Raw genomic sequence first — 13,587 nt, 5'->3', positions numbered from 1 at the left:
ATGTTAGTGATATCATCATGACATCTCTGATTAAATGGTGGGAGTCTTTATAGCGGTTGTGAAAGTGTTATCAAAATAAAGTTTTGTCAAATTTACCAACCTCAATGTCTTGACTTTTGTCACGCGCCTTGTTAAACTTTTCTGAGGTTAGTGACACTGTAAGGATATTCTATAGTTCCCAGAAGACAGAGTCTGCTGGTCAAGAGGGGAAATTTGCAAACCAGTTTGGGGGCTGGGTCACCCAGGGAGTTCCTTCTGTCTGCATATAAAGGAAACCTTGATGATCTTCAAATGTATCTCCCTAGTAGACATTGAGCGGAATGTCTCATTCAACCCACATGCGTTCCTCCATTGGAGCTCTAGTTCTGCTCTTGAGCTGCTTTGATAACCTGGTCTTCGGAGAACTCAACCAGGACTTCTCCAAATGTCACGATTTCTTCTATAAGGGAACGCCACCGAAGGGTGTAAATGCATTGGGATACCAGCCCATATGCCAGCGCTTTAAGAACCAGTTCCGCTTTGCCAGCATGTACCAGCGTCAGCATCGCACGCCTTTGTACTCGGCATATGTAATCAGCTCTGCAGATGGGAAACGGCCCACTTCCGCCTGGATGTATGAGCCGCAGGTAAGAAAGACGAACACTGAATTCTGCTTCATTTCGACAAAGAGACGGTAGTACTTTTCTGCAATCTGGCACATATTTTTGCCAAGAAGGTAGTCATATTGATTTAGACAGAAGTAATGTCTTGCCACCATCTTGGGTCAGATTTGTGACAAGAAACTATGTTTAGATGAATTGAGGCTCTTCATTTAGAGGAAAAATTGTTGTTTGTCACTATCCTGAGTTTAGACACTTGATTTTGACTCAAGTTGTGCTTTGATATTTTTTGGCATCGATAGGCCTTCAGAAACCTTTAAAGGAGAGCATCGATGACATGCAGAATTTCATTATTTGCTTTACAAAACATCTTTTCTCCCATACTTGAGACGTTTTTCAGTATAAGGCGTACCTTCTATTTTAGGTTGTATTCTTGAAATCAGTGCCGGCTCTACGCAGGGGCGAGAGGGGGCAACGCCCCCTCAAACAGATGTCCTGCCCCCTCGAATCAAACTTTTAGAAGTGAAAAATCCGCTGATAGAAACACACGTTAATCAGCCCCCTCTCTTCTCTCATGTCGGTGCAGTGTGTGTCCTCACACAGCCTGCTGTCAGGACTCCGCGCCCCTCCGTAAACATCCAATCACTGTGAGTATGCAAATGAGGCAAGACGCAGCAAGAGAGTGTCAAGTTACAGTCAGCGCGGTAGGAGTTGGAAGAAGCAGTAAAAACTCCACCAAACTCGTCGTAATGACCCGTGATATAACTAATGATTCACGACAACTCAAATAATAGTTAATATAATATTCATATGATATGTTCCCCCCCCCTGAGAGAGTGCCACCTTATTGTGGTCAGGGGGTTTGCGTGCCTCAGTGACCCTAAGAGCAATACCAGCAGAAGCTTTAATCTTCAGGTGGGACACCCAAACTGGACAGGTCTTAGTGTAGAGGCCTGACAGAGTGCAATCCACTTCTCCAGGTTGAGATCTGGATACACAGCTAACAACTGCCGTGAAGAAAACACTAACAGTGTTAAAAATGTGTAAAAAAAAAAAAAAAAAAAAAAGAACATGCCCCCTTCACATTTCTGACTGCCCCCTCTTATGTGCATTCCTAGAACCGGCCCTGCTTGAAATACTAACGTATGCATGCTCCATATAATGACGATAAAGCCTATTTTAATTCCCAATGTACCCAAGCAAGTGAGTGCATGTATTAACTTAAACTGCAGAAACGTTTCATTTTTCTGAACAACTAAAATAAAGTGCCCTGTTTTTTTGTCATTCAGCTAGCCTTTTTCCGCGCCAACCCTGAAATGAAACCATTCAACATATCAGTGGATCAGAACGTGATGGAAAGTCAAGCAGTGCTTCAGGATTACATGAATTCCAACTACACTCGGGGTCATCTCAATCCCAGCATGCACCAGAACACCACAGAGGACCGTGTGGCCACGTTCACACTGACCAATATTGTCCCTCAGCGGGTGGGCTCCAACTCGGGGCCCTGGAATTCCTGGGAAAAAGGAGTGCTGAAGAAGTTCAAGGCCTTCTGTGAGGGTCCCATGTATGTGATTACAGGAGCCATGCCTTATGCGAATGGAGCTCGTTGGATCAAAAACAGGGTGTCTGTTCCCGAGTACATGTGGTCCGCCTACTGCTGCCCGTCTTATAAGGCCAAACTTCCTCGGGATGTGCAGCCACTGTTTCCAACGTACGCCGCTGTAGGCAGAAACGACCGCAACAGTGGTGAGGAGATTGTGCCGGTGAACCCCAAAGCAAGAACCGCCTTGCGGGGCTACGATGTGAGGAAGATGCCTCTGAACACCCTGGAGGGCATCCTGGCACAAAGGCTGAACATGCCCATCAATTTGTTTGAGGGCCAATGTCAGTAGCTATGCATACTGCAAACGACCAGGTCTATGATCACTGTCTTTAATCAACATAATCATTTTGTTCTGAATTGCAATCATTGCAATGTAATTCTGAAAGTAATATCTGACTGCTATTGATCTTACAATAAATCTAAACTGCAAAGAAACAACATCTGTTCCTCCCCCACATTCCTATTTTATCCCAATCATTTTCAATGGCAACTCCACGTTAAGCACCCTCTCATGTCAAATCTTAACATGTTCAATCATTCATACTGTTTTACAGCATTTACTTAAGGTGACTGTTAGTTCACTCGCCTGACTTCCATGCAGGCAGTTCAGGTTCAGTACCCACTCTGAGGGTGTGAATGGTTGGCTCTATTTGCCCTGTGTTAAGAGGCGACCAGTCCAAGGTGTTAATCCAGCTATAAAAAAAAAAAAAAAACTTTTACATGAGAAGTGTGTTCTGACGGACTGAAGTGTTTATTTCTCAATGCCGACCATAGACAAATGTACAAAATACAGCCATTCCTCTAAAGTGGAGAAAAACACTGACCTCTTCCAAGTGTCAATACAAACATATAAATGTACATTTTGTTTTAATAAATACGTACAGGCTTTATACAAATACGAATAGCTTCGGTTGAAATGATAGCTTGCTAACTAGCTTATAGCTGCTTAAGTTCTCGTCAGACTTGAAGAACCGCAAACCACTGAGAAACACACGTTAGTCAACTAAATGCTACCACATTCAGTTAAAAAGCTGCTTCTTCCACATAACTCTTTTTCAAAAACACTGATGGCTTTTCAGCTGCTCCACATCACAGAAGTTCACGCCACAGGCAGAGCACTGCATTGAAGCCTTCTCGCCGTTGTGAATCAGCTGGTGTCTCTTTAAGTACTCCACTCGACTGAAGCGCTTGCCGCACGCCTCGCATCCGTAAGGACGTTCGCCCGTGTGGATCCTCTGGTGGCGCTCCAGGTTCCCGAGGCGGCTGAAGCTTCGCCCGCACAACGGGCACTGGTGCGGCCTCTCACCCGTGTGCACCAGATGATGTCGCTCTAGGGAACGAGAGTGCGTGAAGCGCTTACCGCAGATCTCGCAACAGTGAGGCCTCTCGGCAGCACAGGCGCACTCGTGGTTCTTGAGCGCCCACGCGTGGCTGAATGTATTTCCACAGTGGGCACAAGGGAAAACGTTCTCCTCACCGACACTGTTCTGTAAATGGGCGCCGCCTAGCGGGCAGGGGTGCTCCTCCATCTCAGCTTCTGTAGTGAAGCCGCCCCCACACTGAGGGCAGAAGTGAAGCAGGTCGGGGGCGGCGTCCTCTTCGCCGCCGCTCTCGCCCGCGCTTCCTGCTGCAGACGGCTGCAGGCGCTCAGATTCCCCTTGCTCCGCTCCATCCTCTCCGTTCAGTGCCAAATCGCTTTCTCGCATCTTCCTGACTCTGCCTGACCCGAGCGACCCTGGCCTCATGTGGCCCTTCACGCGGTCCTTCGCCCGGCCTCTGCCTAACTGGTCCTCTCGCTGCAGCGTGGGCGGCTGTGGCGCCGCATCTCCGTCCTGCTCCATGCCGTCCAGTCCGATGTACTTGGCAGGCAAGCCGAGCTTGGTCCCTAACGCCACCTCCGACGTGGGGCCTGCGGGCTGGGAGGCCGTCATAGCGGCCTGCTCGCGACCTCGCTCGGCCCTCAGTGCAGACTCCAGGCCCCTCAGCTCGTCCACAGTCATACCGCCCTCCGATGGCTCCACCGTGCCCATGTCCCAGTCATTGTCCTCTTTCTTGGCAGATGTGAGGCTCAAGGGATAATCTGCCAAGGAGATGCATGTGAAGAGTGAACACCAAATACAGTGACCAAGCCACAACACTCTGGCCATTTGCACAATATATAATACTCAACACCAGTTTTGAATCTTGACATTCAGCTCCTAGGGAGAGAACACCAAGTTTTAGAAAAAGTAGTGAAGCATTAACCAGTTTGCCAGTTAAGTTCAAAAGAGTGCATTTTAAGTCCCTCCTGAAATTTCACCCTAAAGTCCATGATGCTTAACTTTTCATCAGTAGTGTATACACTTTTTGTACCACAATTCATGCACGGAACTATTTTTTTCCTAAAATTTCTAATAAGAGATATAAGTATAATTTTCAATATTTCGCCAAATCTGCCTTAGTTTTTGTCCACTACAGCTGGTACATCAGGTTTTTAACAACAATAATAATAATAATGTGTAATATAGGAATATATTTGATAATATTTATGAATTATGGGAGAGGTTCAGCAATGTAGAGAAACAGCCTGACTTCTTATTATCAAACGGAAATTCATCAAATCACTAGCGCTAAGGTTAGGGTCATTTAGCTTCATACGGTCCTTATAGCATCCATTTAAAATACTACTTGAAAATGTATTCACAACAAAAACAATTGAGGTCCATGACCAAACTGCGTTAGAAAGTCGAATGGAATCAAAGGATGTAAATTCTAGGTTCAAGTGTTTATTGAGCAAGTAGACCAAATGTTGTTGTGGGTCCATGTATTTTGTCTTCTATTAGTCAGTAATAAGTATACACTGGGGCTTGTTACCTTCACTTTGAGCTCTGGAAATATCCCGGAAGTTGTGGTTTGGCCGATCCATCTTCAGAGCCTCCTTGATCATCCTGAGAGAAGCTGGCTGATATCCCTCGTTCTGGGTAAACTGAATGGAGAAGCACAGGGGATAGTGAGCAATTTTCCAAGCAAAATTAAATAGAGAAGCATTTGCTTTCATTAAGGTTGCTTTTGCTCAGCAACACACATCGTTGTGTAATTATGGTTTGAGTAAAATTCCGTGCGCAGTAGATAAAAATCCACAATAGAGACCATTTAAAACTTCATGAACTCCAGTAAAGTAGTGAAGGAGACGCCGATTGTGTGCGGTTGCGTGAGTGTCTTGGTGTGAGCTTTGGCCGGCAGAAGCTACTATATACATAAGTGTGCTCACGGCATTGTTCCACAATATAGCAGCTATTCCTGTAGACCAGGAATAAATGCTGTTGCAAAAGATCATGAAATGCAAACTGGAATTTCGATTATGTGTCAAGTCGCAGACAATCAAGTTCCAAACGGTCTGCAGGTACTGAATTATTCAATTGCATCACTTGGTGTGTGGCTACAGCTAAAGGAGAAGAATTTGTTGGTTGATGCTCTTCTGTAAGACAGAAGAATTATTATGCTTTGAATGACTGCACAGGTGCTTCACTGCGTGGGCCTTTTAAGTGGACAGAGACGCTCCGTGCTCCTGTGACATGGAGAGCTCACATTCTGAAATCAAATCGCCGGTCCTCCATTTGTCAGCACAGCTCCAGCGATCCAACCACAAACAAAACTCTCCTGTTATTTTGTGTGAAGATGCAAAGAAGTGTTGCTGCTCTACTTTCTTCTCCTCATCCCTCACCTCCTCTTTTATGCTGGTCATCTCCTCCCCCTCACAGCCGAGACTGCCTTCCCCTTCCTCATCCCGCACCATGCCTTCCTCATCCTCGTCACCCCTGGGGAGCTGGACCAGGTACATCTGCTTGGAATCTTTCTCTCCTTGTCCTGCTGCCACCACCGCTGATGCTGCTGCACCTCCTCCAGCGATAGCGCCTCCTCCGCCTTCCTCCCACATGCCTCCAGACCAGCCTCTACGATAGGCTGCTGCAGGGCCCTTCTTTGACTTGCCTGCTGAGGAGAAAAGAACTCATGAAGACAGGGTAGACGGAGAAATGTGAGGATGAGGAGGGTGAGTGAGTGGGAGGAAATGATTGGACGGCCAGGAGCGATGGACGAAGGAGAAAACAAGGTGTGTGGGGGTGTAGCACTTAGAAGGCAAATGAGAGAATTGGAGTGACGAGTAAACGGGATGGGGACGACAGGAAGTACATGAGGAGGAGACGGAGAGAGTACGCCTAATTGCTGTGGTGGATGAGGAGAGGAAGAGGAGTGCGTGAGAGACGTGACAAAGAAGCAAAGCGCACAGGAGGAGGCGGGGGCGGGCAGGAAGGGAGGAGGACTGAGGGGCCAGGGAAGTGAAGGAGGTGGGGGAGGGAGAAGAGCCATGGCGGGAGGGAAGAAGGAAGAGCTTCAAAGCAAAGAGAGAGGAGGGGGAGGTAGAGGACAGATGGAGGAGGAGGCAGAGGAGGGAAGGAAAAAGGAAGAGTGCGTCAGAGCAGAGGAGAGAGAAGGGGGGAGGTGGAGGACAGGGAGGAGGCAAAGGAACATGAGGAGGAGGGTGGAAGAGAGTGTCAAAGCACAGAGGACAGGGAGGCGGAGGATGAAGGAAGAGGAGGAGGAGGGAAGACTAGTGTCTCAATGCACACAGGAGACAACAGAGGGAGGCGGAGGCGGGGAAGGAGGAAGATGTGAAGAATAGTTTGTCAAGCCACAGAGAAAATGAGAGAAAAGTGGGAGGAGGAGAAGAAAAGAGCGTCAGAGCACACAGGAGAGAAAAGAGGGGAGGGAGGGAGGGAGGAGGAAAAGGAGAGAGGAAGAATGCAAAGCACAGAGTGAAGGGAGGACAGGAGCAGGCAGAGGGAGCAAGATGAAGAGAAGGGGGTTGGGAGGGAGGGATGAGCTCTAGCCAGATGGTTTGCAACAAAACAAGTGATGTGTCTCGGTATAAGCCTTCTTATGCAGCAAGATCCCTGCTTCTCAAATTTTAACAATCGTGAATGACAATGATGAACATTTATGGAAAACAATTCAATTTGTTTCTTTCCCTCCAAATTGCAATTCAATTAGAGATTTTCTTTCAATGTCTTTTTATAATGTATGTTTCAACAAACAATCTGATCTGTTATGCATTATGCGATACTAAAATCAAGGAAAAATAAAGCACTGTGACATCTACAGTACTACAATTACAGGTATCGGAATAACGAACAATATTACTTTAAGTTCAGTAAAAACAAAATATCAATTCAAAAGATGAGGAAAGGTTGTGTTTCTTTTTTAAAAATGGGAAATTACTGACAATCATCAACATCAAGTTTTGTTGTAAATCACACTACAGTATACGTGTACCGTATATACTGTATTCTAAGGCTCAGCAGCATATGTCGCTGACACAGAAATGGATTTCTTCAGCGTTATTATCACTAACTCCCTCCCTCCCTCGCTCTCACCAACCCTCAAACTCCGCTCCGCTCTCAATACAGTATGACCAGTCAAACCGCCATCTCACCTGTAGTGAGAAAATTGTGTTTGATCAACTCACAACGCTATTGGAAATACAATTAATCGTTCAGCTTTAGCTGACACCCACGTGGAACTCATCACTTCCACTTACGTTCCTTCTCAACTTTCCGTTTGTGCCGTCCTTCTTCCGCGACCACGGGTCCGGCGTTGCGGCGGCTCGCAGCCCAGCCGGCGCCGTACATGCGTTCCGTCCTCAACTTGTTCTCGGTGAGCCTCAGGCGCAGCTTGAGAGCGTCGTTTTCCTTTCGGTTGAGGGAAAGCTCCACCAGGTAGTCTGCCACCGTCTCCTGGAACAGTTTGGTGATCTCGCATACGGACGCCCGGATGAGGCCGTCCATGACCGCCGTCAAATGCGTCTCAAACGTGGTCACCGATTCCTCCATTGCCGCAGGGAAGGGTCTGAACAGAAGCTAGACATGAAAATAGATGTGTTACCTTGGTAACATTAATACAGTAGACATTGGCAAAAACATAAAAGTACTTCACTACAACCTAAAACAAAAACACAGTGGTACCTTGATTCATGAGTGCTGTGGCTTCGTTGGTTTGTTTTGTGAGTCTAAAATGTCATTAAGTAGTGAACTCTCAAAAGACTGAAGTGTTTCATAAGTTAAAAAGTTGTTGGAAATTTCATAGAAAGAGAACCTTGCAAAAAAACATACTCGTACCTGAGCGGGGATCGCATTATTTCTCTAAATCGTTCAGCCCTAATTACAAGCAAACTTCAGTTATGTCGCTGTTTCTGTAATATGGGTGGGAAAATAAGGAGAGTGATCGTCCGTCACCTTTCAGCAAGTTACTCAATGGGAGAAACAGTCAAACACGTAAATGTAAAATGTAGTGGGAAGGTTGTGTTTATGAATCACTAGATTAAAATATAAACACACCACACTCTAACTTGAACCTATTTTTATCTGGGGTTTTGATGCTATCTTGCGATATTTGATGCTATTTGATGCTATCTTGTGATATCTTGGCAATACAGAGTACGGGAATTTTAAGCATTTTTTTCAAATTGCAAATTGTAATCCATGAAACCTGATTTTGTGTACTGCAAATTTGAACAGTTTTTACGCTGGAGCAGTTTTCCTTCTCTCGCCTTATAATACACACGACACAACACAACATGCTGTTACTACCACAAGTATCGATTATTACGATGTCCCAAAATATGTATAAATCGCAAATTAGCATCATGTGTTCGAGTGGGATCATGCAAAAACAAACAGAGGAGGTGCAACCACCACGTAACGTTACGTGGGGGTCCAATTAGCCAGCAGGCTAATTCGCCTTCAAATACGCACCGTGTGTTTGGATGCTTTGGGTGAATGCATGTAAATCGCAAAGAGGTCGCTTAGGTTCAATGTTTCCGACACAGGCCGAGTCCAATTCGAAAGCAGAGGAAGACGGCGACAAAGGAAAGGGCCATCTAACTTCAGCGCTGCTTCCCACCGCGACTGTTTTCGCCCTCGACTCCCTCAACGCTGTCTAATGATGCTTGGGGAGTGGGCACACTGCGCGTGCTCAGTGACGTCATTGCCATGCAGACAAGAGCAGTCGCGCTATGAGCACGGAAACATTTGACTGGGAATCGTCAACGTCGATTTGTACGCCTTATTGGATGGGACAAACTGCAGCAATTAGAGAAGATTAACTCATTCACTGCTAGATGTACCAAACATCGACAGCAAAGCCATATATCATGAGAGTAAAACCGCCATACTGAACAATTACTTTTTATTGTCTTTGTACACTTTGCCTCATTTTGGCAACAAGAATTGTTGACTTTGTCGAAAACAATTTGGAGTGCTCAATCAACCCACCCTGCATGTTTTTGGGTTGTGGGAGGAAACTGGAGCGCCCGGAGAAAATCCACACGGGCACGGGGAGAACATGCAAACTCCACACAGAGGAGGTGGAATCAAACCTGCACCCTCTGAACTGTGAGGCAGACGTGCTAACCAGTCCGTCACCGTGCTGCCTAATGTTTTCATCCATCCATCCATCCATCCATCCATCCATCCATCCATCCATCCATCCATCCATCCATCCATTTTCTGAACCGCTTAGTCCCCATGTTTTCATAATAGCATAAAAATAATCTATGTTACATAGTACCATATTTATTGAGATATTATGACTTAAGGGTACAGGTGGTAAAGTCCATACCGCACTAGCTTTAAAGAAAAAAACTAAAACCTAAAAAACCTGATGCGCTACAAAAATGTAAACTTTTTTTTACTCAAAAATAAATATAGGGACAAATAAAGCCATCGCTGATTGAAATTTGCTGTTGATCGATATAATTATTATTGGTACATTACTCATTAAAATATTCATTATCCCAGCAGCAGTGAGTGATATACATTTATAGTTGCGGATCAGTTCCCTAAACCTCTAAGGTGTGGTTGCCTATAGCTGCCATAAGATGGCGGCAAATCGCTTTTTTCCTATTTGACAAGGCTACGGCCTGACTGAATATAGCTCCTCCCCTTACTTCAACAGAGGTCCTTGTCCCTAAAATGGCACAAAATGGTGACAAAGCAAAACTTTTACATTTAACAAGGTTTTGGTCTGAGCACAAAAACAGACAATAATGCACGATAGTTTAGATGTATTCGCAAAATTGTGAATGTGCTGGGAGTTCATTGTAAACATGTATACTCATTGAAAAGTGACATTGTTTATGTGCCTACCTATTTCCCCAATGTATTGAGTTTGTTTATTGAATGGGTTCAGTGCATTTAATAACAAGATTACGGGCAGTTCTGTCACCTTAAATATGGCAGATGCGCTGACGTATTGCAGCAAGGGGCCAACCCACAAGATGCAACATCTTGGTATATAGGTCTATGACTCCATCGCTCGCTGCTTCCGGAGCTCGGGGTATTCTTCCAGTCAGAGAGTTGCAATTTGTCTTTTGAAAGAACCGAAGACTGTTCGTGTGGAAACCATGCCGATGTTTGTAGTTAACACCAACGTGGCTCAAGACAGCGTGCCGCAGGCCCTGCTGTCAGAAGTTACCGAGGAGCTGGCTAAAGCTATGGGCAAGCCTGCACAGGTATGACAGCGACACGCATTCGTCCTGTTACTGTGCGTCACCTGGCTTTCTGACTTGTTTCAGAGTTATTTGCAGATATGTCTATCATATATTATACAGGACATGTAAGGATAAACATGTAGAAGTTTCCGTGTTAGTGTATTCTTTTGAATGACGGTGGTGTGTTGAATTCAGCTCATCTTCATTTTCAGAAACTACACAATGTCTTGTTTAATACCGTGGCTTAAGGTTATATATATCTCTTCATTAAAAATACAGAAAAATGTGACGGACAAGATGATTTGGCAGTATCCCCATGGTCGGAGCATTTTACTTGATGTCATTTATGCTGAGTTGTGTCGTTCGCTTTTTCCCAGTGGTGTCAAACCTACGGCCCACGGCCCATACACTGCACGTTAAGGATTCAATCCAGCCGGTTGGGATGATTTTTGCAAATAATAACATAAGGGAACACGTTAACTGCATTTTTAATGTATTATTTTGAAGTGCCTGTTACCATTTTTGTCCACTGGATGTCACAAACATAATGTTTATGTGAAGATAATTCCATACTGTAGAAATAATTTGTTTTAAGACACTGAAAATTTCAAAATGAATATATTCAGAATTTACTTGTAAATATTTTCACTAAAGCAAAAGCCATCATTTCGAATAGTTGTTATTTGTAGCTTATTCAGCAACGGCTGTAGTGAACTGGCCTGTTTGATACAAAATCTTTGTGAAAGTGGCCCCTGAACTAAAACAAAATGCATTTTTTGGGAGGGGGGGTACTAATAGATAACCTTGTGTGTGATATTAATTGAATGATCCACCCATTTATTTTGTCTTTTTTTTTTTTTTGTATGCATCAGTATATTGCTGTGCATATCAACCCGGGGCAAATGATGATGTTTGGTGGGAAGGGAGACCCGTGTGCACTCTGCTCCCTCCACAGCATTGGGAAGATCGGCTCTGCTTATAACAAGCAGTACTCTAAGCTACTGTGTGGACTTCTCAACAAACACCTGGGTGTATCTCCTGACAGGTACAGTATGCTATCCATCTATTATCATGAGATAAGATGGTCACTAACATTTTAACACAATTGTTCTCACCATTTACAGTCCGTCCACTATCTCTCTTTTTGTCTATTTCAGGATTTATATCAATTTTGTGGACATGGATGCGAGCAATGTGGCCACAAACAACTCTACCTTTGGCTGAGATGGAGGTTGAGCTTCTCAACGAAAATATCGTTCGAGTTGTCGTAGTTAAAATTTCCCAAGAAGCCAAATTAACACTCAAAGAAGAGCCTGATGATTGATCTTATAGCATTTGTTTAGTCAGTAGAGCTTTTCATTTATCTTTTCTCTCTACATTAAAGTACATCTGGTTGCACAAAAATGTGTCTTCTAATTGTCTCGCCTTTCGTATTGCGTCTTTATATGTATATATAGACATTAAATGTGTCGAAACGTCATGATAGGTGAAGATTTCTCATACATTTGCTGTGTGAAAACTGTTTTACACTCAAAGGAAGATCTCTTAAGTCTTAGTTGTGTGTGGCATTTTGTGAGAAAAACTATCGAGCAACCCGACATAAACAATTTTACAGACTTTTTGAGAAAGCGTTTGAGAGCACAGAATAAAGTGTAAAAAAAAACGCTACATAAAGCAACAAATCGCAAGTAATTCACCATGATGGAACAAAACAATAAATTAAGTCTCATCTTGGACATCATTATTATTTTCTTCACCCATAATTTATAATTAGACGATAAAACACAAACTTCACATTTAACTACTGTTGGCAAGAATCTGACAAACAAATACAGCAAGTAAGAATTGAGAGAAGGAGCACTTTTCATTGTCAATCTTTGAAAAATTATTTCATGCAAGACACTTTTGTAACCATACTTGTATCCTTGCATGATGAACGTGTTAGGATTCAAATTCATATTAAAATTACTGCCTATTCCTGTTTGAAAGTAAACATCTTTTTAACTCCTCTTGACGGTTGGCTCGATGGTATTCGAGACTCCAAAGTCTGTTGTAACGTGGTGCCTATCAACCACATCTGCATCTGTATGCTATCAATACATATACTATTCTTCCCTCTCTGGCCATTATCATCAACACGTTTTGACTTTTGTGTATTTCAGCATTTATATTAATCTGGAACAACCCAACGTTTGGCTGATCAATATCATTGAGCCAGTTCCTCAGAGAAACTCTTTTGATCTGTATTGAAGAGTCACAGTTAAAAATGACCAAGAAGCAAGAACACGTCTAAGTTTATTTCATGTAGCTTTGCACTGGTGTTTCTCCCCTACAATAAAGCATACAGTGTAGAATCATGTTTTCTCACTGATCTCAACTGAATTGTATCACATCCTGTTACAACGTGCAAGATAAAGTACACAAGAAAATTCCTGGGGGCAAAATACATTTTATTATGTATACATTTTTATGAAAGGCAGTTTGTGTTTTACATGTTTTCGACAGAAGGACGGACGGACACGCACGCACGCACACACACACATGCGCACACACAAAAGAGTGCGAGAGAGAGAAATTCTAATGTCTATGGTGACATATGTATTTATATATTTACTTACGTTGGAGCAAGTCATTTTCTAGGCACTTTTGAAGATATAGCCGATGGCCTACACTGGGTGGCAGCATTAACACACAAGTAAATCTCAATATTTTCTCGATTCGGCCCTCAGCACATTTCACACTGTGCTCTTTATAGTCTGATATTTTTTCCCTGATCTTTGCACACATTTGCACGATTGCACATCAAATGTCTCTTGAGTCAGTCTCGGAGCAAGCACATAAGAAACAAACCAATATTT

At 43.8% G+C, this 13,587-nt stretch overlaps 3 protein-coding genes across 4 annotated transcripts; 2 read left to right on the top strand and 1 right to left on the bottom strand.

Annotated features, from left to right (window-relative positions):
• Positions 1–276: 276 nt before the first annotated feature.
• Positions 277–2,645, top strand: LOC119128765 (endonuclease domain-containing 1 protein-like). Its single transcript, XM_037261508.1, has 2 exons — positions 277–626; positions 1,889–2,645. Exons 1-2 carry the CDS (start codon positions 321–323, stop codon positions 2,492–2,494), a joined length of 912 nt encoding a protein of 303 aa, XP_037117403.1. The 5' UTR covers positions 277–320; the 3' UTR covers positions 2,495–2,645.
• A 288-nt stretch (positions 2,646–2,933) lies between these two features.
• Positions 2,934–9,193, bottom strand: si:dkeyp-121d2.7 (zinc finger protein 436). Of its 2 annotated transcripts, none has more exons than XM_037261504.1 (5): positions 8,994–9,193; positions 7,781–8,099; positions 5,909–6,177; positions 5,059–5,170; positions 2,934–4,285 (listed from the first exon to the last, which is right to left on the bottom strand). In XM_037261504.1, exons 1-5 carry the CDS (start codon positions 9,021–9,023, stop codon positions 3,261–3,263), a joined length of 1,755 nt encoding a protein of 584 aa, XP_037117399.1. In that variant the 5' UTR covers positions 9,024–9,193; the 3' UTR covers positions 2,934–3,260. The 2 variants fall into 2 exon arrangements, with proteins under 2 accessions (XP_037117399.1, XP_037117401.1); XM_037261506.1 differs by having other exon boundaries at positions 5,909–6,174.
• A 1,318-nt stretch (positions 9,194–10,511) lies between these two features.
• On the top strand, positions 10,512–12,133 carry mif (macrophage migration inhibitory factor). Its single transcript, XM_037262394.1, has 3 exons — positions 10,512–10,750; positions 11,602–11,774; positions 11,887–12,133. Exons 1-3 carry the CDS (start codon positions 10,643–10,645, stop codon positions 11,951–11,953), a joined length of 348 nt encoding a protein of 115 aa, XP_037118289.1. The 5' UTR covers positions 10,512–10,642; the 3' UTR covers positions 11,954–12,133.
• The last annotated feature ends 1,454 nt before the right edge of the window (positions 12,134–13,587 follow it).

This window comes from Syngnathus acus, chromosome 10 (genome assembly GCF_901709675.1).
Source record: "Syngnathus acus chromosome 10, fSynAcu1.2, whole genome shotgun sequence".
NCBI lineage: Eukaryota > Metazoa > Chordata > Actinopteri > Syngnathiformes > Syngnathidae > Syngnathus > Syngnathus acus.
This window is presented reverse-complemented; position numbering and strand designations above follow the sequence as displayed.